Here is a 23,703-nt window from a genome sequence, read left to right on the forward strand (position 1 = left end):
GCTAATTTCAAATGAGGTCTCCCTGAGTAGTATTGAACAACATGAAGGTTAATGCTGTGTATAGTGTATGCCTATAAAAATAAAGGTTTAACTTTATACTTTATGAATGTTGGATGTATCATTGCTTCCTGCCTGTTTATTACATCCAGTCAACACTTCACTTAACACACTACAGTTTTCATTTTTAGGCTTTTTTTTATTGAGATGACAGTTTGCCTTAATTTACACAGTAATGGTCATTTACAGTGAAATCATTACAAAACAAAGCTGGGGAACAACAAAAAGAATCCAAACTTTTAATACTTGTTTCAGAAAGCTTCTGTTTGGTGGTGCAGAGAAATCTGAGCTGGTCTTATCATGCCTCCTGCTTGCTTTGGTGCCTTATCATCCATCTCAAGCAAATCATGGCTGACAGGGTGTCTGAAAATGCATTTCTTCCTTTGAAGGTTTTAAAATCTGCTTCTGGGAGCCAAATCATACCCATATTACAATCCCTCTACTTTAGAATACTTTAAATATGTTTTTTAAATTGTTATTTAAAGTTTAACTCTAGGAGAATGCATTAAATAGTGCTCAGTTAGTTTCATATTTCCAGCATAAAGCAAACACCCTGTCAGTGCTGACATCTGGCTGAATAGCTCCCTCTACTGACCATTTTACTGTAATCCTCCTGACGTCATCCGTAGACCAAACCCTGCAAACCTGGAGTTACTGTATTACATTTAGTGGATTGGATTGTTGGCATCTGTGCAGATTTACTCAGTCTTGGTGGCCAAGCTGCAAATACACAAACATCAAAAGGTCGGGTCTCAGACACACATACACTCCAGGGACCACATATGTTTTTTGCTGTAAGGTGAAAATAATGTGACACTGCTAAGGTGGATGTCCATTTAACGATGGATTTAGTGAGGTGTTTACATTTAGGTAAAACATTTTTTCTTTTTTTTTTTCTTTTTTTCATAATAAGCAGCAAAGCATATGTGATCTAAGTTTATCTCACATTTAAACTTTCAGTGGGGATTGTCCATGTAACAAAAACAGAAACCATTCTTTGCATCACCAACAAACCAACAGTTTCATTCCATTTGCTCAGCTTTTGCTTTCAGTCAACGCATTACAAACACGTTTTCAAAAATATAGCTTTGCAAATGCAAGCTTTCAGATCTGTACAGCTTCATACATTATTGGCAAATCGTGTCTTTGCTGTACAGTATTTTTTTTTTTTTTTACATCTACTGTACATTCTTTCCCTGTATAATTTTGCACAGCTCCGCCCTTCTGTAATGGAAGAAACCCATAAATGTTGTGTTCTGGGGTGCATTAGCTCTACAGACAGCAGAGTACTGTGCATTCCTTTAACCTGAGCGATCTATGTGATACTTTCAGTACTAAGCAGTCAGTGCAGGTCTTCACTGTAGTGTCTGCTCATACATTGCAGAGTCAAAGGATTTACATTCAGAGCACTCCAAAGCTTAAAGTGTATAAACTCTAGAAATAAAAAAAATCATTTAGTACAGTATTGAAGGTTCACATATACACTTTTACATGACATCCTATCTGCTATTTAACATTTGTAAATCCAAAAAAAACTGTTAGTGACTGGAAGAAGCTTATATTATTGCATTTTACTGCAAAGTGCGCTCATGCTCTACATATGCATAGCTAGTATGTTTACTTCTTTAACTGCTTATTTCACATACACAGTAGTGTTTTAGTGTTAAGGAGAGCAGTAGTGATTGATGATAGCTCTAATTTTTGGTTGCACCACACAACAAATAAAATTCTTCTTAACATCCACTTGAACTAAAGTTAGGATTTTATTTTATTTTAACGAAAGCAGCTAACCAAGCAGTAGCAGCAATGACTATTTTTCTAGAATGTGAAGCAAACATTTCCTTGCAGTGTCAGATAAAATTATAGTACTGTACTGTGCTGTTGTGGTCCTTTGTAAAAATGTTTTTTGTGTGTGCTTCTTGTATGGCCAGAGAGCAGTGTGTCCCTTAAATTAGTCTATTACTAAACATCAAAGAATTATGGAAGGACTGATTTTAATATGTATAATTCTGTAAGTAGAGATAGCCGTCAAACAATATAGCACCAAGCTGCTGACAGACTGACCATAGTAAAAGGGACCAGAAGACAGAAGAAATGGAAACTTCAGGGCACTTTGTACCCAGAAAACTTATTTTACACTTTGACTCTGGAGTTACACCAACAATCCACAAGCTTCCACGGTCTGAGGTACTATTTCTTAATATTCTCACTCCACATCACCATGTGTTGTGAATCTGAGCAGGCTACTCGACAAAACAGCAAACTAGCAATGCTATGGCAAATCGGAACCACTTACAAGTGCTATTCTGTATTGGAAATGCACTATTATAGGCTGTAATACAACAAATATAAGCAAATGTCTCTTTTACAATCTTTGTATGGATCAAGTCCGTAATCGTCAGCTTTTTTACTTGGATTTGAATGCTTGCAGCTCACCAGCTCTTATATATGTGCATTGTCAAGCTCTAGGAGTACTAGCTGTTGTTTCAGAATTGGCTCATCTGAGATTGTCCATGAAAGGTATAATTCATATGGCAATTGGTCTATATAGAAAGCTACTGATGAAGTTCATCAGGCTCCAAAATGGCTCAGACAGGAAATCAATCAATAAAAGTTGGAATATGTTCCTTGAAATTCCTTTTTTTTTTACCCACAGTGTCTTATCTGAACGCTCTCTGGTGAAGCTAGTATGCGTTCAGATTAAGCTTGCTCAGATGAGGCACTTCAGTATTTCACCCTGCAATACAGTGTGAGACTTGTTGGCTACTCATGCAACATGGGGCTTGACTTCAGCTTTAAACTTACTAAAACAAGGACTGTGTAAAACAGAGCACCGGGGCGTGTTTTATGACGCTCATTCGTCAAACAAAACACAAAACTAAACATAAAAAATAAAACCAAACAATTAGAAAACTTACTACAGGTATCTGTGGTTTTTTTAAGTGCTAGTTCCCTCAATCCAAACTCATACCAACCCCCACTCATTGTCCAAAACGTCCTATGATGCTAGCCACTTCTGAATTCCTCTTCAATTTCTGGTAGGTACTTCTTTTCCCTCCTCAGGGTCTCTGTCAGTGGCCTGGAGCTGCTTGGAGACTCCAGATTTTTGGGTTCATTGGTGTGATAACTGCCTTTTTGCTGGTAAGCATAGACGTAGATGGCATACAAACCTCCCAAGAGCAGCAGCAAAGCCAGAATGACAATAACTGAAGGATAAAAATAGCACAGTTAGGACAGGGAGACAAGGAGAAACCATCTGCTAATTTTTTGACATTATTGAAAATGGGGAGTGTAAATTTAACTCCAGTAATAGGTCAAATTTATACATCAGCAGAGACCATTGGATTCTTGTTCAAGAATACTAGAAGAGTAAATATCTATGGTGGTTTCTGAAAGGCTTTAGGTATATTTACAACAATAAGGTATTGCTAAAAGCTTATCATTTGATATAAAATTTTACAGGTAAAAGCAACAAGCAGTCATAGGATAAATTATATTTGAAACAAGACAAGTGTAATTTCCCATTCAGATGTTATCTTCAACAGTATATTGATCACAGAAAGATGTCTGCTGTTCTATTGTTTGGTTGCCTGAATGGTGCACCAATCCCTAATAATATGCGGATGTCCTGCATTTGCATAATATCCCAGAGGCTAAGTGATCTATTAAGCCGAAACATCCAATGATGAACAGCAAGCTGCGCCCTTGCTGGGCTAAATATAGATTGATCCGGTGAAGGTCTTAGACAGAGGTGGAGCAGAGGGGGTGTTTCTGCTGTAGTTTAATCCAGATACTTCAGCTTGGCCTGCTGAGCAGGGAGACATTTTTGCCCTTTGCCTGTTATTCATTTAAGTCGCACATTGTTTGTTTTTGATATTTAACTTGATGTCTAGTAGATTATGAATCCCAAGTCAGACACATGTAAACATAACAAAAGAATACTCACATATTTGTATCAACAGTAAAACTTAACTGTTATTTATAGTAAAATGCTCATCAAAATCAAAACTCAAGCAATTTCTCATTTAAGTAATCAATGATAAATAGATTTATTTCAGTGATGGGACAGAGGGGCTTCTGTCTACTGTATCTAAATTCAGTCTGCAGTCAGATGCCCTACTGATCCTCAAAAGCTTGCTCCAAATCTAAGGACCCTTCTGCTATAAAGGATATAAAGAAAAACACAATCACAGTGATTCATCAGGAATATCAACTACGTTCTTAGTTTGTCAAAGTATTGGTCTTATTTTTAAAAGACGTATTCAGTGGCAAGAAAATAATTATATTTAAGACAGTGCCTGATTAGAAATATGCCAAGATGTTTATAAATACTTACAAGTTATCCAGAAGAGGCCAAGATCATCATGGATATAAAAATATTCTGTAATAAAAAGAAACAGTAAATTGTTAAAAAAAAAAATATTCCTTCAATTTACAGAAATGATGCCGGGTTTTCAACACTCACCTATGCCAGTGAACCAGGGGTCCACCTCCCAAGGCACATAACCCAGAACAGGAGGAAAGGCCCCACAATTGGACTCAGAGACAAAACCTTGCGTTGTTACAGGCGGATCTGTTTCATTTGGACGGAACAGTGCCTTCAGAGGGGCGTAGATGTTGTACCTCACTCCTGAAACGCATCCAATGAAGCCTGGAGCATTGTGCCTTTGAATTTCATAGTCTATGTCACCAACCTCTGCAAAACAAGACACAAGCTAAGAAACACACATTTATTTGATCAAATATGTTCTTTTTTATAAGCAGCAAGCAATATTTTTACCCATAACTCTGCCTAGGAACATGGACTTTGGAGAGTCAAACCTAGCATCTTCCACAAGGGTTATCTTCTCCACAATGGGTTCCATGTAATCCACCTATGATTGTATATAACTTTTATTAAAGTTTTCTTACTCATAAGAAGTAAATTCATCCAAGCACATATACTATTTCTTAATAAATCCATTTTCAAAACTGTTAAACAGCACCTAATGAAACCACAAGTTGGAAATGCACTCTGGGACATAGCCTTTAGAATCTGGAGTCATTACATGTGGTTTGATGGAACTAAAATTGAAGTGGTTGACCATAATGACTGTTGCTACCGGGGTGGTTTTGCTGCAGGAGGAAATTATGCACATCATTAAATTAATGGTATAAGAAGGATAAATTATTTGGAAATTTTGATACACCATCTTAAGACATCAGCAAGGAAGTGAAAATGTGAGCATGAATGATTCTTTGGTCAATGATCCTCAGCATAATGCCAAATCAGTAATAGAGGAGACTAAGGACAACAATGCTATATATATATACATATTAAGCATCTTTAAGACATGAAAGTTATGAACACTACGTCAAATGTTATACAGAGTAAACTGTACAGAGTTTAAGAACCTGTGTTTTGACGGTTCTGTTGTGTCTGGTTATGTTCACATAGTGAGGGTATCCATCTGCCAGGTTTCGATGAGTCAGCTGGTACGTGTGTGTTATGAGCCCGAGCTTATACCGCAGATCTACACTACCTGTAAGAAAAAACAGGGATAGCACAAAGGTTTTGTGGGATAACCATAGAGCTAAAAAGATAAAAGTACACTTTTATTTTGCTTTGCTTCACCTACCATCAACCTTGAGGATAACAGCAATGTAGTCTTGAACAAAGGAACTGATGTACAGCAATACAGCTGGCTTGTGAACAGTGCTGAAACTGAACTCTATGTCATCTGACGTGTCGTTGTACCCGAGACTGAAATTGTCGTAGTGTGGGTCGATCCAGTTTGCCCACGCTGCCTCATCTGAAATGGGTTTCTTTCGTATGTTGTACCTTAGCCACGACCCAACCTCAAAGTGAGCTCCAATGTCTTAGGAAAAGACAAAAAAGGAATTAGATACCTGCTACATTCACAATATAAACAAACTAAACATGGAATTACCTTTGTGGCAGTAGAAACCATCAAAGGCTGTGTTATTACAATCACAAGTGTAGGCTGCATATCCCTCAATGCACTGCCCGCTGTTTCGACATGGTATGGTGGTATTAAGACACTGTCCAGTGCAGTTCCTCCTTATACCTTGCTCCTCGTTTACTTTTCCTTCCAAATCAAGAGGAACACCATTCATGCGTAATCCTCGAAGGCACCCCAAAAATGGTCTGAGGGTGCGGTTGGCTGCACCTAGTGGAAATAATGCACATGCCATTGTTTAGAGAACTGGCTTAGAAAAGAAAAACAGATTTTTTAGTTTCAAATTAGAATTTTAATAAGTTCTATTTGAGGAACCTACCTACAAGGACGGGGTGTGTGAACTTCATGGTGACAAAGGTCTGACCTGGAAACCGTCTGACAGCCCAAGGCTGGTAATCAACCTTGATTCGTGCCAGTTTTGCATTAATCTCAGCCTGAACAAAATGCCACTCATTGTCATTGAGTGGCACGGGCGAGCGAAGAGTCACATTAAGGATGCCATCTCCAACCATAAACACAAACACAAGATTGTGGGTGGCTGCAAGAAAAAAAGAGAGAGATGAAAAACTTTAAATACGATCAGAAAAGGCAAAGATGGCTGGCGAAGTTAACTTACTGTTCAGTTCTATTCTTATAAAGTTTCTAAGCTGGTCATCAGAGTTCTCCAAGAAGACGCCAGGCGCACGGTAGGTTTTAAAGTGGAAGGAGATGTCAGCTGTTGATCCAGGCCTGAAAGTGGGGAAGGTGATGTAGGTGGGCTTGGTGAAGGCTATCGTGTTCCAAATATTTCCTGTGAAAATGACAAAAAATGTGTCGTTTTTTTGCAAAAAAAAATGTGCAAAAAAATGTGACGTGCCTACAGAGCACTGAAGCCCAGACAGTTTTTTTGTTACTTTTATTTAACAATGTGATGGCGTGTGAGTTTACTGATTGGTGAATGCTTAGCGGTTGTATTGATTTTATCTGAATTGTAAGAGTGTGCTGTGAATTATTTTATGGTCACTGGCTATTTTCTTACTAAAAATGTTTGGCTTTTTTACTGAAAGGAAAAAAGATGTATTCTTATCCCCCAAAACGAAAGAAGTAGAAATGAAAAGCCAGTAATCAAATTGTAACTGAACTCACTGTCACCATGGCAACGGAGTGGACCGACTGTGAAATGAGCTTCTGAACCAGTTCTGTTCGTGTCCCCAATCACCAATCTCCTCACAGGCAGGTGGTCTCTGAAGTCCAAATAGCCTTTATCCGAGTACCTGGAAAGCCACCGAAGGATAAAATGAATGTCAATATAAAAAAACACAAGTCAAATAATTTGGTTTTTGGTGGTGTCTTTTACCATTGCCTGTAGTCAGCATCACAGTTGCACTGAAACTTGGGGTCAACACAGGTTTGGTTGATAGCACAGCCACATTTTTGGACTTCCCTGAACGTCCCACCCCAGTAATAGTGACTCTCATTATTCCGACCAATCCAGTAGCTAAAAGGCCTTCCATCTAATTTCAAATAGATATGCACGTGAGTCACTAAAGTCTTTAATATTGACTTCAGATATAAGTAAAGGAATACAGACTGATCTCACTCACCAGGGGTGTTGAGGAGACGAGACTTATAGCATGAATAATCGATCCACTGCTCACAGTACATGGAGGTGTTGGCAAGAGCACTGACTTCATCCCATGAAGCATTCCAATAGTTCACATCTGCAATATATGGCTTGTCTATCGAGCTTCCACTCACTCTGGTTCCTTCAACTCGGTCATGCATAATCACTGTCCAAGCTTTATATGCTGCAAAGATTTTTTTAAGCAGAAAAGATTAGAGTGGGAAAGTAAAGCAATTACTTTTCAACACAGAGACATCGCAGCATCTATCTCCTCTTACTTTACCATGAAAGTTTCCTCCTCCTTTCTCATAACAGATAGCATGCCCATCTGTTTTCATGAAGGCTGAACACAATGCTGATAAAGCTGCATTTTAGCAACAACAGTGATTACTCACACTTCATTTTGCAGTACACCTCAAATGGTTTTAACGGCCCACTGAGATCAGGATCGATAGTGTAGTTTCCAGACCAGTACTTGCCGCTGAGTCTGTAGGCCTCGCATGACTCTTTGTAAACCGCTGTTGTTGGAAATGTATGATCGATTTGTTAATATAAACAAGAAATTGTGCCTAAGTTAAGTGTAAATCAATAAAGAAGGTTACTGAACACCACTTACACATGTGACACACTTCTCCTTTGTAGCCTGTATTTTCACAAATGCAGATAAAGTCATCCCAAGACTGGATGCATCTGCCCTCATGTTCACATGGGTTTGGAGTACATCTGTAGATAAAAGACTTGTTTTTTTGTAAGTTTTTTCACACTTCTAAAGTATATAGTACACGAAAACTATACCTTAACTACTTTTCTCTAGGTTGCTTTAAATTTTCCTTGCTGAACTTCTAGCTAGCCAAAATAATCTCCTCTTCCAAACAGATATTACTGAATTTCTATGTTTAAAAATATAGGTCAGTTCGAATGCCTGAAAATATATGTCAACATTTTTCTTGTATAAATTATTATTCTTTTCAGGAATGTAATGAAAGTCTAGGATCAGTTGTAAATTAAAAAATTCTTATAATCTCCATAAACTGAGCTGGGAGATGCAACCGTGATCAGAAAACTGATTAATGATTTGGACATTTCCTTCTGCTGTGGCATTTCTGGTCCTGAAACTAAGGAGTCCAAGTCATTCCTCCCTTTTTACCCCTCTCAGTTCAGGTTCAAGCTTTGTGGCCTACTGAAAAATAGGGCACAAAAACACTGACTTTATTGTTGGAGTGTGGTCAACAAACTGACAAAGACAAAACTTGATAAAGGTTCAGGTTTTGTCACTTTAGATAATATTTCAGATATTTGATTCCCTTTTTTATCACTTTGTTGATAAGAATCAGGGTTAGGATCTTTGTTATGTTGTTCTTCATTGCATCATTGGTAAGTATGTCTTGATGACACAAATAATGAAATCAGAATCAGAATCATCAACTGAAGTGTTGGTTTATGAGACTAAATATAGCTAAAGAAGCTTAATCATGCTCCAAGATTATCAGAGAAAATCAGAATTAAATGTCTCCAACACGCTATTGAAGTGCTTTCAGTCATTTCATACCTGTCAGTAATCCCACACGTCCCTATCAACAGCTCCTCGTATCGAGCCCACTGTCGCTGCAGCGTAATGTCAATATCAAGCTGCTCGTTGTCTATAAATATATGCTGCATGCAGCCGTGAAAGCGATTCAGTTTGGTCTCACACTTGAACAATGTGTTATTGGTTTTCGGACAACCTGAAAGCATGAAAAGAAATGTTGTGTGATTATAAAATCAAACAATCAGCATAACAGAGCTCTTCGCAGAAGTTAAAATTATCAACTCACCTCCAAAAAAGTAGCGATCCCCTGTCCGTATGCTGAAGGGGTTGGTGATCTTTAGTGGTGAACCTTCTTCTTCATCAATGGTTAGAGTCAGTAGGTTGTCTCTGGCTGCCAAATCCACAGTATGCCAGTAACCGTCATTGAGCCGGTATCCTGAGGAACAAGAACAGGGATTTCAAGAACTGCAGTGCATAAACAAGAAGTTTAAATCTTGTAAGAAATGCCTAAGGCCCACCTGCACCAAACTGAATTTTCTTCTTTCCCGTCTGGAAAATGGTGACATTGATCTGACCCTCACTGAGACCTAACTCAAGGGCGCCCAGGTTATCAGCAAAGCGTGTGAACATCAGCAGCCCAGTGTAGTCCCAGGAGCGAAACTTAAACTTGACGAACATCTTTGGCCTACCGAAGAACCCCGGCACTTGCAAGAAGTTGTTGGGTCCGGCAAACGTCATTGGTCTAAGCAGAAAGTCTCGGCAGGCAAAATGCATCTTTTTCTGTTGCAATGGAGAAATTAGACCATTCAAGTTGGGATAAAACATTTTCAACAAATTCTTTACTATTAATACAAAGCTTTACCTTTCGAGGAATACGAACATCAGGGTCTTCTCTCTTGGCTTTGTCAATAACATTGATTCCATTAATAAAGACATTTTCCAGACACCCACGGAAATTCGGTATGGTAGGAAGGTGAGACAAGTTTGGCTCTATTACTCCTCCAACGTACATCTAAAGGACATTCAGTTCAAGTTTTCAGCTTGAAACCTTATCAGACATTCTGGACATCCATGTAATGATTTTTTATTTTTCATTACCTGATCATCCAGATCCAGGTGAGTAAATTCTCCCTTACAGACAGCTGTCACTGTCTGACTGTCCACTGTAAAGTTCACCTGTCGACCATAGCGCTTGATAGTGACATAGTGCCAGTGCAGATTATCCAAAAGGCTACCTGCTGTCAGAGTGATTCGGCCATCGACTTTGTGTATAATGCTGCTTCCTAAAGGAAAAATTGAAAAAGGCTTTTAAAACATACAGAAATGCTTTTTACTGTCACTGAAAAAAGTAAAGCCACTGATATTTAAGCTCAGTGAGTCTGTTTTCTTTGCTCACTATGACAAAAAAATTAATTCACAAAATCTTAAATTCCCTCTCATTTCTCACCAAGGCTGATGTGCAGATAAAGACGGCCTTTTTTTAGCTCCAGGGTCAATAGGTCTCCCTGAATCCCCTCGCTATGTAACAGCAGACCATCTTGCTCCAGAGTCTTAAAGTTTATGGCAATGTGGTCAACCAAAGTATGCAACCTTTTTCCTGGATAGGTGTAGACCACTGCATCATCTCCGTTGTATTGCAGCACATAGGAATCTGGAAGCAAGGCAATTTTAAGAACTAGATCATAAGAATTTCAACCAGTAACATCTTGTTTCTTATCTCTGTTTCATTCTTACTAACTGAATGATAGAAATTATTAATATTTTTTTTTGTAAATCTTTTCCACTCATCACTGATTTTTACCATAAGAGCAGCCATAGAGTTCCAGTCTGACGCCAATCTTTCCTCCATTCTCCGTGTTCCACTCCAGAGGCAACAGACGAATGTGTTTAGCAGTGAAGGCATAATGGAAGACATTCCTCCTCACCTGATAGTAATTCCAGTTAGCAGGCAGGGTCTGCGCACAGATGAGATAGGGAGAGTTATTGCGTTAATGTCTTTGGTGTTAATGCCTTATTTGGAGACTGGAGATGAACTGATGATGAGATTAGATTTGGCACTATTAAGACAGATATTATGCCGTGCTGACTTTGTTTCAGCCCCATTGGCAATAAATATAACAAAGCCACCCCAAAATATCCTAAATCGGCTATAAAGATTACATTTATGTTATTATGACAGTTTAATCCTCGGCTCAGCTGTTTTTTGTCCCTCATTCTACCCCTCCCGCTTTAGCTCATGACACCTACAGAATTTCCTCCTTTCATGATGTAGGGTGTCCAGGAGTCTGGTCTGTCTCCATAGAGAAGTGTGTACTTGGAGATCCAGTCATAAGAATTAAACGTCCCCTGGGTCGCGATTGCCACCAGTCTGTACTTTCTGCCCAGATCAACCTGCAGCCACGGCTGTTTGTCTCTGGGGGAAGGGGACCAGCCGCTGCTGCCTGTAGGGCAGAGAAGAAAGTGACAGCTTAAGATATCGTGAAATAGTGGCTGGAATGCTAAATAGTTGACATTTAAGCCACATAATAAACCTATTTAAAAAAGAGCGGTGAGTAAAACCCTTTTGTTGCAGTGTCTGGGTTTGGATGAAGTTCATTTGATTGCATCAATTCCTTTTTTACTAATCACATTAAATTGATCATAAATTATTAGATTTCTAGTAATTGGTAGATCTCAGTACAGAAGCACCAATAAGCATAATCTCAGGGGTGTCCTGTCAGAAGCTATCTGCCTCACCATTATTGCTCCCAACAGACCACATTAAAGAAAGATCACAGTAGAAAAAAATATATTCTTACAACACCATATTGTCTTCTATCTTTGTGTAAACACTGATGAAATCCCTGTAGTTTCCCTCGTTATCTGCATAGTTATGCATGATTAAATAACTGTGCGTATAACGTCAGGGTTCTTTTTTTTGAACAGAAAGTATACCTGCCATAGTGTTGCTGTGTTCAGCTATGATTTCTGGGATAGAGTCATTTATTGAGCTATTGCTGCTATCAGCCAACAGGGTTTTTTTTCTGACTTTTTAGCTGGTTGCTGCTGTTACCATTAATTAGATGTACTCTAATTGTTTTACTTTCCTGCAGAAAGCACTTCTGTCTCAGTGCTTCTGTGTTTCTTTAAGAGAGCTAGCTGCCATAATTTATGGATAGCTTCTTTTTTCTCTGTTGTGTGGAGAATGCTTCTGTGTTTTGCTGTGTTTTCTTAAAAATAAAGCCATTCACAGGAGCACTGTAACACAATTATTACTTTGGTGTTCTCTCACTTTTCCCTTACTCATAGAAACCATTGGGACTTACTGTTTCACAGTTAGCAATACATACATCACTTTTTTGATTATATGTTGAACTGAACTTGGTTGTATTTTATATTAAGGTAGTGCAACTGGACTTTATGTCAGTGGATCTGAACCTGACTATATGATTGGATCATACTGGCATGAGTGGAACTCAATATTTACCAAATTGGATTCTAAATAATTGCACTTGCATTGAACCTTGTTGTTCTGTAAGCTGCTTTCTGATAACATTTGCTGTGATTTTCTGCTTTAGGAGTAAACAGAACTGACATTTAGCTTAGATTAATTTGTGTAGATGCTTTTCTTGTAGAGAAATTACTTTAATTTCTATGCAATTGTTATTTAAAATAACACATACGATTCTATTCAGTTTTATGTGACAAATTGAATATGTTTTATTGCCACTGATATTGAGTCAATCCTATGTTTTTGGTCTCTTCAACCATTTGATGCCCTTCAGGTTGGAAATGCCCAATGCAGGTATGTAACCCTGTAAAGAAGATATTTTATATGTAATGTATGTGCAGAACCATTTTGGCTGAAATTTAGTGAAAATATTTTAAATTAAATTAAATTAAATTAGCCTGTCATTCTCAATACAGCAATCAAATTCTAAGGTTTCAACCCTTTAAGGATTATCCCTTCCTTTAAGTGAATTTAGTAACATGTTAAAAATAGGGAACAACAACATGGTGGGTAAATCCTTAAAGGGAGCAGTGCTGCTTTACATCCATACACACCAGCATAAAATCAGGTGCTAATAAGCGGAACGAAGCCTTCCTTGATGTTATGAGTCACACTTTAGATTTCTGCTTTTAAGACGTTAAATGCTACCCAGGATTGAGCTGAATAGCAAGTGTATGGAGAAAATGGAGATAATGAATGGGAACTTACCATAAAGTTTTGCAAAGTTGGCAGAGTACAGAAAATTATATCTTGAAGAGGCCAGGAATGAGGAGGCATAGAGCCCAGAGATGAGTGGATCAACACATTCTCCTGCAGAAACCAAATGAATGACAGTCAGGAAGTACCAAAATTACTTCTCATTATGCTGCAATGAAAGTCTGCCGCTGTAAAAAGCCCCAGTCTGACTTTAATAAGTGGTCGATTCAGGCTGTGTGAAGCACTAATATATTTCACAATAAGCACAGACCCATAAGCAGGTGGAGCTGAGCTCATAAATCTAACAGACTGCCCATAGATCTCCTAAGAGAGCATGTCTGGCTTACATCTTTGTTCCTTCACTATTTTGGGGCAAACTATAAACAACTAAAGGCTAAATTTAACTCTGAAATGCATCTTCAGACATATCACACAGTTCCAGACCTTTTTTTTACAAAAAGAGAAACGTATATGTAGTTTAATTTTGCTAAATGGTAAAAACATTGGAGTGTCACATAAATCTCTCTGTCTTTACTTCACTTTATGATAAGAACAGAAGCTTTTTCTGAGGTAGAAAGTCACAGTAAAACTGAGAGCACATCGCTAACATGTTGGGTTGCTCTGCACGTCATTGTGAGACTGATAGTAACGTCCCCAATCTGCTCTCTAGCCCAGGTCTAATAAAGGTGACCGTAATTCTGCCTAACCTCACTTCTGTCACAAACAACAATAAATGTCTGATGCCCTCAACTTCAGCTGCAGAAGGAAAACTGTCCCTTTTTAAGTGCCAGAATATTTCTTTTTATAGTCTCAAAAGATTTAATATACGTAGGTAGACTTTATATCTAAAAGGACATGGTTTTACTTAGTAGAAAAATTCACTTTTTCATTAAGAATTTCTTTGTCCTTAGACGGTGCATTTACTGGAAAAGGAGGAAGTTTCATTTTGTATATGTGTTATTATGCTAGCAGAGATCATAAAGAAAGACTAAGGATAACAGCAGAACTATGGAGTCTGCAAAAAGGCAAGTATAAAGTAGAATGTGGTGTCAAATCACAAAATGACATTGCAGTGAAGCGGAGGACTTTAATGAGAGCAGATCCTGTGTCGAAGGCACATGAGAAAGCAAAATGTTTTCATGTGAACTAGAGCAGCCATGAAGCTAATAAACTATGCCTCGAACACACCCTTCTGCATGCTGCACTGAGATATACTGGGACTTTAATATGTTATTCACACAAGCTGAACTTCTGTCCTCTTTTATGACCAAACATGCTGCACATTCAGGTGGAAGAAACGTGCTGAGCAAGTGAAAAGTGACCTCTGTCTCAAATGACCTTCACTTGTTTTAGCACACAGAGATCCCTTCTAGGCTGCAAGTTATCAATAAGAGATTCAATTTCCATCACAGCATCAGCTCTTTTCTGCAACTTGGTCATTTCCACAGAAATATTAAGAAGCCCTGTCCACTCCCACTTTCACAATTGTTTGTTTTTCTTTTTTTTTTTTGCAAATGGTTTTGATTTAATTCCTTGTGATGCTGTGAAGGTGGAATAAATTTCACGTTAAGAAAGAAAATTAGCTCTATTTTAGACTGCAGTAGGTTAACTCAGATTATTTAGCTCCTCCTTACTGCAAGCTTGACACGTACTCTGCACCTCCACCCAGTCGGTGTGTCATTTCCTTTTTCCTTGCTCTCACTCCTCTGTCTTTATCTCCATCCAAACTCTAAAAATAACCTTGCATCCCAATCATTTTCTTGTGTTGCATCTGAATCCTCTGCTTTGCTGCCTCTTTCATCCCAAGTGGGTGTTGCTATGACACAGCAATTAAAGTGGACCATACCTGATGCCTGGGTGGAGAGCCCAGTCTACATATTTTCCTCTATTTCTAATCATATCACAATACATTTATACATTCTGCATGTATAACGGTTCTGTGACGATCAGTGCAACTCTTAGAGACCAGAGCACCATTATTGCTGAATCATCAGTCTGCTTTTAAGACATAGGCTGCTCCGTCTGGGCTGAGACATCACTTCTGAGTGTTGCATCCATTATGCACTGAGGCAAATCTTAAAGCTGGCACTATGCGGGAGGCAACTGAGGAGCAACACTAACACATTGCTGCAATGCCAATGGTATACCAGAAACAAGAAGAGGAAATAGAAAAGGCTAATCAAAACCTTTCTTTTGAAGCAGGTTGACTAAATAATTTATGCTGAATCAGGCTTCACAGCAGGGTGTGCCAGAGTACGACCTGTGACACAAAACTGCAACCCATGCATGCATATTCGACTCCGATAGAATTTGACTCCGATAGAATATATAACAAAATAGCTTATTTGTGCATCATTCTTTTGTGTTTTCTTTGCACCATTAATATTAACAGTATATAAAAACACTTCAAATTTTTTGCAAAGCATCTGATAGGAACTTTGCAGCCCCACCCTATAAGCTTTAGGATCTGATGATCCATTTGAGTCTGACACACCTCCACCATGAGTACACAACCCATATACGATAATATCCAGCATTATTTCCATAAACCTTTGTCAGGCAGATATATGCAGTGATTAATCTATATAACCAAACATCTTCAGCTAGTTCAATGTAGCAAGACTCTGGCAAACAGCAAGCTGCTATAGATTACATGTTAACTTTTTTCTTAATTCCTAAAATTTGTTTGAAATATTTTTAGCAGTTTTGTCACAAAAAATATTGTGTTATAAGTAATTCTAAAACTAACGTGCAAGAAAAATATGTAAAGTTTATTCATGTTACTATAATAAACTTGTTTCCATACTCAATATTTCACATTTTGTAGCTCTTGGTTGACACCCCAACAGGGTTTCCTAAACTGATGAGGTCATAGCAGTTAACAAAAAGGCAGCTTGTCAGTACAGACTGAACGTCTGATGGATCGCAACCCCTGTCTCTGTCGCCAAATCCACCCTATGAATGTAATGATTCCCCATGCAGGTCCACGCAGGCTACCCCCAAAACAAAAGTACTGCAGTGGGCTGGTCCTGGTGAGGACAGAGCCCCGCTGTCTGTCAACCATCCTCATTCAAATGCGCTTAAGAGATTTTCAGCAGCAAGGTTCTAAAACATATCTGAATAAATATAGATATTATCTTGTTTTATGAGCACAAGTGACGCTGCGCCTTATGAAAGTAAAGATGTGCAGCACGCTGGGAAAAAAAACTTGCGTGCTGCCTGAGAGAAAGCACTGCAATGCAGACAGTCCTGTGCTGGAGAGGGACCACCATGCGCACCCTCTGCAGGACAGACGCGGTCTGCCAGCGCACTTTTTTATGTGTTATTCCGCAAACCGACGCCTGTAAAACTGCAGCAGTCAAAAGAAGCGGTAAAGAAAAAAATAACGCAATCATCCGGCTTTTATCACAATGTCTGATTTGACTGCAATGTGTGTTGCCCTTCAAACATCCCAGCATTTCTGGCTTTGCCCTCCATTAGTAGGCTATTTGATAACTGCTGTGCCTCTGGATGCAATCTTTAACTTTTCCAGCTACATCAGTCCAACATAAAGCAGATTCTAGGTAAGACATTGCTATGCACTCTGAAATACGCATAATTCACCTATGCACTAGCAAGCGGTTACACATGAATAATTTCTGTTTGACAAGACTTACGTGATGAGCAATGTTGAAAACCCAAAAACAAGAGGCATATGCTCAATATTTTGCAAGTCATCCTTCACTTAGAAAGACGTTTCTCCACATAGGTTATGTTAATTAGATCGAAGATTCCTCTGCAGCATCCTCTCACCCCCTTTTTAGCCCAACTTTAACTCGCACAGCTCCAACTCCTCTTCCCGGGATCTCGGGCAGCCTCTACCGGGGCGGGGACGCGCTTCGGATGCTGGTGCTGATGCTGAGCTTCACCGAGAGCGCGCCTTTTGGTTTTTTATGTCTTTTATTTTGCTCAGTTTATAGGAAAATCTCGTAAGGTTGTTGATCCGGCGTCTGACATTTCGGTAAAAGTGTTTAAAAGGCGCTGGGAATCTTGTTGACCAAGGTGGGAGAGGGGTTCCTTTGCGTCTCTTCCAAGAGAGTCTGGGTTCTCAGATGCAGAGGAGGCAGTGGGGGAGGAATGTCAAAACTTTTTAGGTCCACTGCAGTCTGGCAGCATTTTTCTAGATGACTTAGGTATTTTACTAGCTTTCTTAAATCTTAATAGTAGAGATGTAGACAGTAATATTCATACAGAAAAATATATTTTTTTGTCATTGCTCTTTTCTGTTCATTTCCTCCACTCACAGTTTCATTTTAGTAGGCTGCACAAGCATGCACTGCTGATGTGAAGGATGATCAAGATGTCTTTCTTTCCAGGACTGCGGATCAGATCTTATCCCCAAAATAGAAAATCCCCATCCTCTGGGGTATGGACAGCCAAAGAGGAAGGCAGTCACATCCTTCAAGCAGTTTGCAAGGTCCTCCGGTCTGTCCGTCCAACCTTGTCCTGATGCCTTTTCAAACCATCACGTTTTCAAATGTGCCCACAGCAGTACAAAGTTACAGGATGATGATGCCAGCTGTGCCTGACCTCAGACTCATCCTTTCAGACGCACACATAGGTGGGGGCAGGGTGTGTGGGGGAGAGGGATTTGTGCAAACGGGTGGCACACTGACCATAAAATAAAAAAAGGCTTTGGGATTAAGGAGGGGGTTTATGTAGCGTCTGTGTGCCACTGATGATGTGAGATTGAATGCTTGGGCCAGGGACGGATTTGCAGAGTTTTCCAATCAAATCAGATTGTCAGCTTGTAAGCTCCCTGCCTCTGGTTTTTTCCATGAAATACCATAAGAGTATAGAAATATTGTTAATGCAAGAAGAGAACACAATTGAATACAGAAGAAAGCATAAAGTAGGCCAACAAATCTGCAGGGAATAATGGCACCGCATCGGATTGGCCGGGAAGTACATTAGGATTTATTTAACTGATAAGGTTCAAAGACTATTAAGTGAACAAAGACAGTCAGGGAAGAAATAATTATTCTCTAATGTCCATCTCTTAAGCTATGTCACAGGCCTTTTCCACATGATTTCTACAGTGAAAGCTCAGTGTGTTTAGAAAAGATTACAAACTTATAAGCCAACAAACAGAATAATTTATGTAAAGGTGCCCATATCATTGTTTTAAACCAGAATGGAAAGCATGATGACATCAATTGGCAAACCGGTGCCACATTCAGTAATGCCGTTTTAGCCAAGGTCACCCTACCCCCTGACTAATGGAAAATCTCTAAATGTCTCTGGTTGTAAATGGCCCTTTGGAAATGCCTGGTCCCTTCTTCATCATTCTTGATAAATCCTATCACATTTTTCTCATAGAGTTTCCATTCACCTTTTTTGTGGGAAAACATAATTCTTCTTCCGACTCAATTTTTCAGAACTGGATCATGGAATTTCCAACTTTACAACAGTGAAAGAACAGAATTTACTCCAGAGACCAGAGATCAGGTTCAAAAATGGATGGATGGATGGATGGATGGATGGATGGATGGATGGATGGATGGATGGATGGATGGATGGATGGATGGATGGATGGATGGATGGATGGATGGATGGATGGATGGATGGATGGATGGATGGATGGATGGAGCTGGTAGGCAGCTGGTTTCCCATCTGTTTCATTATTGGCTCTTTGCATCTGTATTTGTGGAAACCATGGAGACCATTAGAGGAAACCTAATGCAGTTGCAACAGCTCACTGTTTAATATAATAAGCTGATTAATGAAAGCAGTCAGAGACAGATATTATCTTATTAACCTAAAATCTTTTTTGATTTATTATTGTGATCTATTAATGTGTTTATGTGTGTGATAAAAACTATGCATGCCTGTTAATGTTAAAAATAATAATAATATTTTTATTAAATTTGTGACTTAATATGTCATTTTATGTCTTACACTATTTTGACATGCATTTTAATAATAATAATAATAAACTTTATCACGTTGTTTACATTTTATCATGTTGTTTAAATTTTCTTTATAGCCCAGGAGAAAAGAAGACAATTTTTTTGGCATGCTTATCTTGCTTTCAGTCATCAGATAAGGATGTCTGCCTCAACAGAAGATTCAATTCCAAAAATCACCACTAGATGGAAGCTAAAGCTCACACTTAAGTTTCTGCGTCTTACGTTTGAATGAAACTGCTACCAGACTGGTCTTGAATTGTGGGAGATTTACCTTTAAGGCACAGAAGGTATTTGCAAATACACACAGGACTTCATTGATCTCTTTTGGCAATACAATACATTGGTGTTTTTTTAATTGTAACAAAATGTGAAAAAGTACAAGGTGTAAAATCAATTTACCACATAACTCTGACTCAAAGCAAAAAATATACAGTAAAAATTATTCTTTTAATGAAGCAGATTCAAACAAGGCATGCTGACACATATTTTTCTCACAGAAAATGTTTTGTTTTGTTTTTGTTTTTTCTGGGATTATATCTGATTTTGGCTTGTTCCTAGTAAAATGTTAAGTTTTTTTCCATAGGGGTGCCATTGAGCTTTTACCACAAACATGAAAACATAGATTGCATTCTGTATGGTGCCTATATGCAAGCAAAAACACACGTACAGAGGAATCATTATGCTGATCTGTCGTCATGGATGAGTGCCACTTGTCATGAAGATGGATGATGAATTGTGTGGAGGTTTGTATGATGAACGTGGGTTCTTTTCATGTTTCTGATGTGTCAAGCACAAAACAAAAGCATATAATGCTGACAGCGACAATCGGAACCGGAAACTGCCGAATTCAGCAAGATGTTGTCCCTGCTGGCTTGCTGATGAGACAACTGTTTATTTTGGCCACCACCAATGGGAACCTAATGTTAAGTGTAGTTGTAAAGGAGCTGCAGTCAACAGAACAGCCTCCTGTCAGGTGTCCATAAACTACTACGATTCCCTGCAGCAGCTGAAAATAAACCTTAGCAGGGGATGTGCAAATTAGCATCTCACCTCTCTACATTCACTCTTAGTGCCCAGGAAACATGGTTCTCAAACTATGATGTGTGAGCTGCCTTTAGTGGGACTCAGAAGTCATTTTTGGTTTAAATAAATATGAAATTAAATGTGAGTTAAGCATTTTGATCTGTGTTTCATCCGAAGTTTTCAAAAACAGAAGTGAAGAGGTCAACAGAGAACTGAAGCAGACAAAAGTGAGCCATAAACAAGAGCTGGTGTCTACTTTGTACTGTGTTCTACTTACCTCTTAATTCAGATTTAAGACATCAACTTCAATTCAACCCATTTTCCAGGTCCAAGTTCAAACCCCAGAACTTTACCTGGAATCACCTGCGTGATTTGTTTTTTAATGTGTTAATTGCCCAGACTCACCACCAGGAGGAATACAAGCTAAAAACCAGCCATTTTCCAACATTTTTACAAAAGGAGTGTCTGAAAACTTTATGAGATACAAAGATCAGAAGTATAGATAAGAGATTTTTAGTGCAGAGTTGGACGCTGAGGTTGAGGCTGGTGAGAAGCTGTCAGCTTTACCATGTGGAATTCAGAGGTTCTGTTAATTTTTCAAAGATCAAGGGCAATAAATGGGAGTTTTCTATTTCTTTTTTGTTTTTATTGTTTAATGGCCGTTAGTATGTGTTGTAGTTGGGACACTAAAATAAGATTTTAGGGTCAATTTTGCCTTGAGCTGTTTTTTTGTTTGTTGTTGTTTTAAAAAGGTTCCTATATATCAATCATGACTTAAAAGAAATTTGACTTTGTAAGTTCGTGCCATGAAATTGTGCCTCTGTCTCTTTAAGAAGCTTCTACTCTTGCTGACACTCCCCCTTTTGTATGTCATTACAATATCGTTTTTTCACTAAGCTTTTAACAGCCTTTCTTAAAACCATTGGCCTCAGAAATAATTTGTATTTTAATCTAAGCCGTCGCACAGTTTCCAGAGCTACAGCTCCAAGGAGGGGCTTTGTGTGAATAGGCTGCTCTTTCTAGTAGCAAGCATTTAGGCACCCCCATGGAAGGTCCAAGGACTCCTCAAACAAATAAAGAATCAAAACAACACTCTAGGTTTGTTTTTGATTGGGAAATAACTTCATCACATGATATAAAGCTAAAACAAAAGTTGATTTTATATAATAACCCTCTTTCAAAACATACTATCTCTGGAATAAATTTAGACATACCTTACAAGTCTGGTTGATGGGTGGTTTTATATGTATGTTTTACAAGCACTTTGGTAATACTAATGATATATTTCAGGAGAGAGCAAAATATTGGTTAAATAATTTGTTTTGCAGTATAGTTCCTTGAGAAAATATCATTTTTGGTATACTCTTTGTTTGAAGAAGTTCATTTAATTTAGCCTGATTTAATCCTCTCCTTCTATCAGTATTTATGATACCTAACGGTTGATTCAGAACACATACTTGCACTTCTATTACAAAGTTTACTACAAAGGTATTGTACTTAGTCTCTGAGCACCTAAATGCTAATTACATTTAGCATTCTTTTTGAAAGAAGAGTTTTAATGTAAAACCTCTTTCCACACACTCAGACACGCATTAATAAAGACACACACTTATATTGCTTCTCAAACTTGATTTATGTGAAGCAGACACATAACGACAGCTCTACAAATACACCCGCTCACACACCTGCATGGAGTCTGAATACTGACAACAGCTGTGGTCTTCTAGACATGCATAGAACCTAGACACTTTTGTTTTCCAATGTTTGAGTACCTATACATGGAAGTTCAGACATATAGCCAGTGGCACATACACACACATACACGTCACTAGATTGCGCTTTCCTCATGCAGCAAACAAGCCACAGTTTAGTCTGCTTCCTAGTTTGTTTGCCCACTGTCTTTTCTCTTTTGTTGCCCTGCCTTGAGCTTTGTTTGAAGTGAGCTGTTGAAGTTGCAGCTGGGAGGACGATGAGCGAGGATAAAAAGAGTTGTGCCAAGTCGCAAAGTATGACGGTTGGTTAGGTTGGATAAACAGGAGGGTGTTTGTACCAGAAATACAAGGATGGTTTCCTTGTATTTCAAAAATACTGCAGTATTACAGTGCATGCAAACTATACCATTTTGAAATATCTGACAGGACATGCAAGCTGTATCCCTTCTGGCTCTTTAAGTTGAGCTCCAGTAAAGCAGCTATTGGAAGTGAGGTTTGAGAACAGTGTGTCCCCACAAAGCTGTGCCCCCCTCCACTTGCAGAGTGCAGGTGGGGAGGGAGTTTGATGATGGGCAGCTAAAGGAGTGGAGCTCTTATTCTTCTGAGGTTGTTTTCTGTACAAGGCGTTTAAATCTTAAACTTTTGAAATAGGAAAACAAGAATCATTTGACTCGAAGACCAAGTTGATGTCCTCAGTTAAAAGGAGAGAATGGGAGCTCATTTAGTTGTGACTAACATGGGTATTGTTCCTGATGATGAACCATTAGTGAGCAAGCCCAGTCACAGGCCAGGCCCAGTGGAAGTTTGTGGTGTACAGTGGGTGCCTGCAGAAAGGGGGAGGTGCGGAAACAAAATACAGCCCGACTCCTCCTCACACAGTTCACCCTCTCTTAATGTTGCTCTTGGAGGTCACAGCACCTAGCAACAGCCTGGATCAAGCCCTGAAGGAAACATGAGACAGCACACAGGCATACACACACATACACACACCTACGCACACACACACACAGTTTGTGCTGGGAAATGCATTTCTTAAATACGAAGATAATGAACTTACTCTGTTACTGCATTTATTTTTTGCCAGTTATGAAGCCTTCACAGGAACAAAAATGCAAAAAAAGAAACAACAGGCAGAGACATTTTCAAACTATTAGAATGATAATCTTTGAAAACAATATGCAATATGTTTATTTGATAATCTAGTTACAGCTTTTATTGTATGGCGCATTTGACCATTTCTTCTAGGTCTATACTCTAAAGTTAGCTAATAGACATTGTCTTTCACAATTATTGGCACCACTGTTAAAATGTGTAAAAAGCCTGAAAATAAAATCATGTGTTTTTTTGTTTTGCATAATTTTACGTTGAAATAACAAACCCTTTAACTATACTACATTCATTTAGTGAGAGAAAAAATTAAAATTCTCATAAATAATTGTTTTGATCAAAATCACTGGTACCACACTTACCATCTAAAAGTTGCTCCTGCTGTAGAACCTCCTTTTCCCGGACAGCACTCAGTCTTCTCCTATTACATCTCCCAAGTTTAATGCAGTCAAAGAGGGGGATATTTGATCATTTGTCTTTTTGTAATCTCTTTAAATCATCCTGAGTCCTGGGTCCTCCTAAATCCATACATCTTGTGTGGCTTGAGGTTTGGGGACTGAGACGCAGTGATGATCTATA

The 23,703-nt window shown here is 38.7% G+C and overlaps 1 protein-coding gene across 1 annotated transcript; it reads right to left on the reverse strand.

The window, feature by feature from the left end:
- Positions 1-175: 175 nt before the first annotated feature.
- cntnap1 (contactin associated protein 1) lies at positions 176-17,870 on the reverse strand. Its single transcript, XM_005796707.2, has 24 exons — positions 16,991-17,870; positions 13,347-13,448; positions 11,396-11,589; positions 10,950-11,103; positions 10,596-10,799; positions 10,247-10,431; positions 10,011-10,160; positions 9,667-9,928; positions 9,435-9,584; positions 9,170-9,344; positions 8,237-8,343; positions 8,016-8,138; positions 7,601-7,804; positions 7,354-7,510; positions 7,143-7,270; positions 6,634-6,807; positions 6,337-6,555; positions 5,988-6,227; positions 5,676-5,915; positions 5,452-5,579; positions 4,838-4,931; positions 4,523-4,753; positions 4,394-4,438; positions 176-3,263 (listed from the first exon to the last, which is right to left on the reverse strand). Exons 1-24 carry the CDS (start codon positions 17,049-17,051, stop codon positions 3,064-3,066), a joined length of 3,927 nt encoding a protein of 1,308 aa, XP_005796764.1. The 5' UTR covers positions 17,052-17,870; the 3' UTR covers positions 176-3,063.
- Between the last annotated feature and the right edge of the window lie 5,833 nt (positions 17,871-23,703).

Source organism: Xiphophorus maculatus, chromosome 16 (genome assembly GCF_002775205.1).
Source record: "Xiphophorus maculatus strain JP 163 A chromosome 16, X_maculatus-5.0-male, whole genome shotgun sequence".
Taxonomy (NCBI): domain Eukaryota; kingdom Metazoa; phylum Chordata; class Actinopteri; order Cyprinodontiformes; family Poeciliidae; genus Xiphophorus; species Xiphophorus maculatus.

Excerpts from the sequence above, each read along its gene's own strand:
- cntnap1 (XM_005796707.2), bottom strand. The coding sequence starts at position 17,051 with ATGACTTGCAAAATATTGAGCATATGCCTCTTGTTTTTGGGTTTTCAA. Across the intron at positions 10,432-10,595 it reads TTATCTGCACATCAGCCTTG|GAAGCAGCATTATACACAAA; the intron begins GTGAGAAATGAG and ends TTTTTCCTTTAG. Across the intron at positions 7,271-7,353 it reads GATGCTGACTACAGGCAATG|GTACTCGGATAAAGGCTATT; the intron begins GTAAAAGACACC and ends GTGGCTTTCCAG.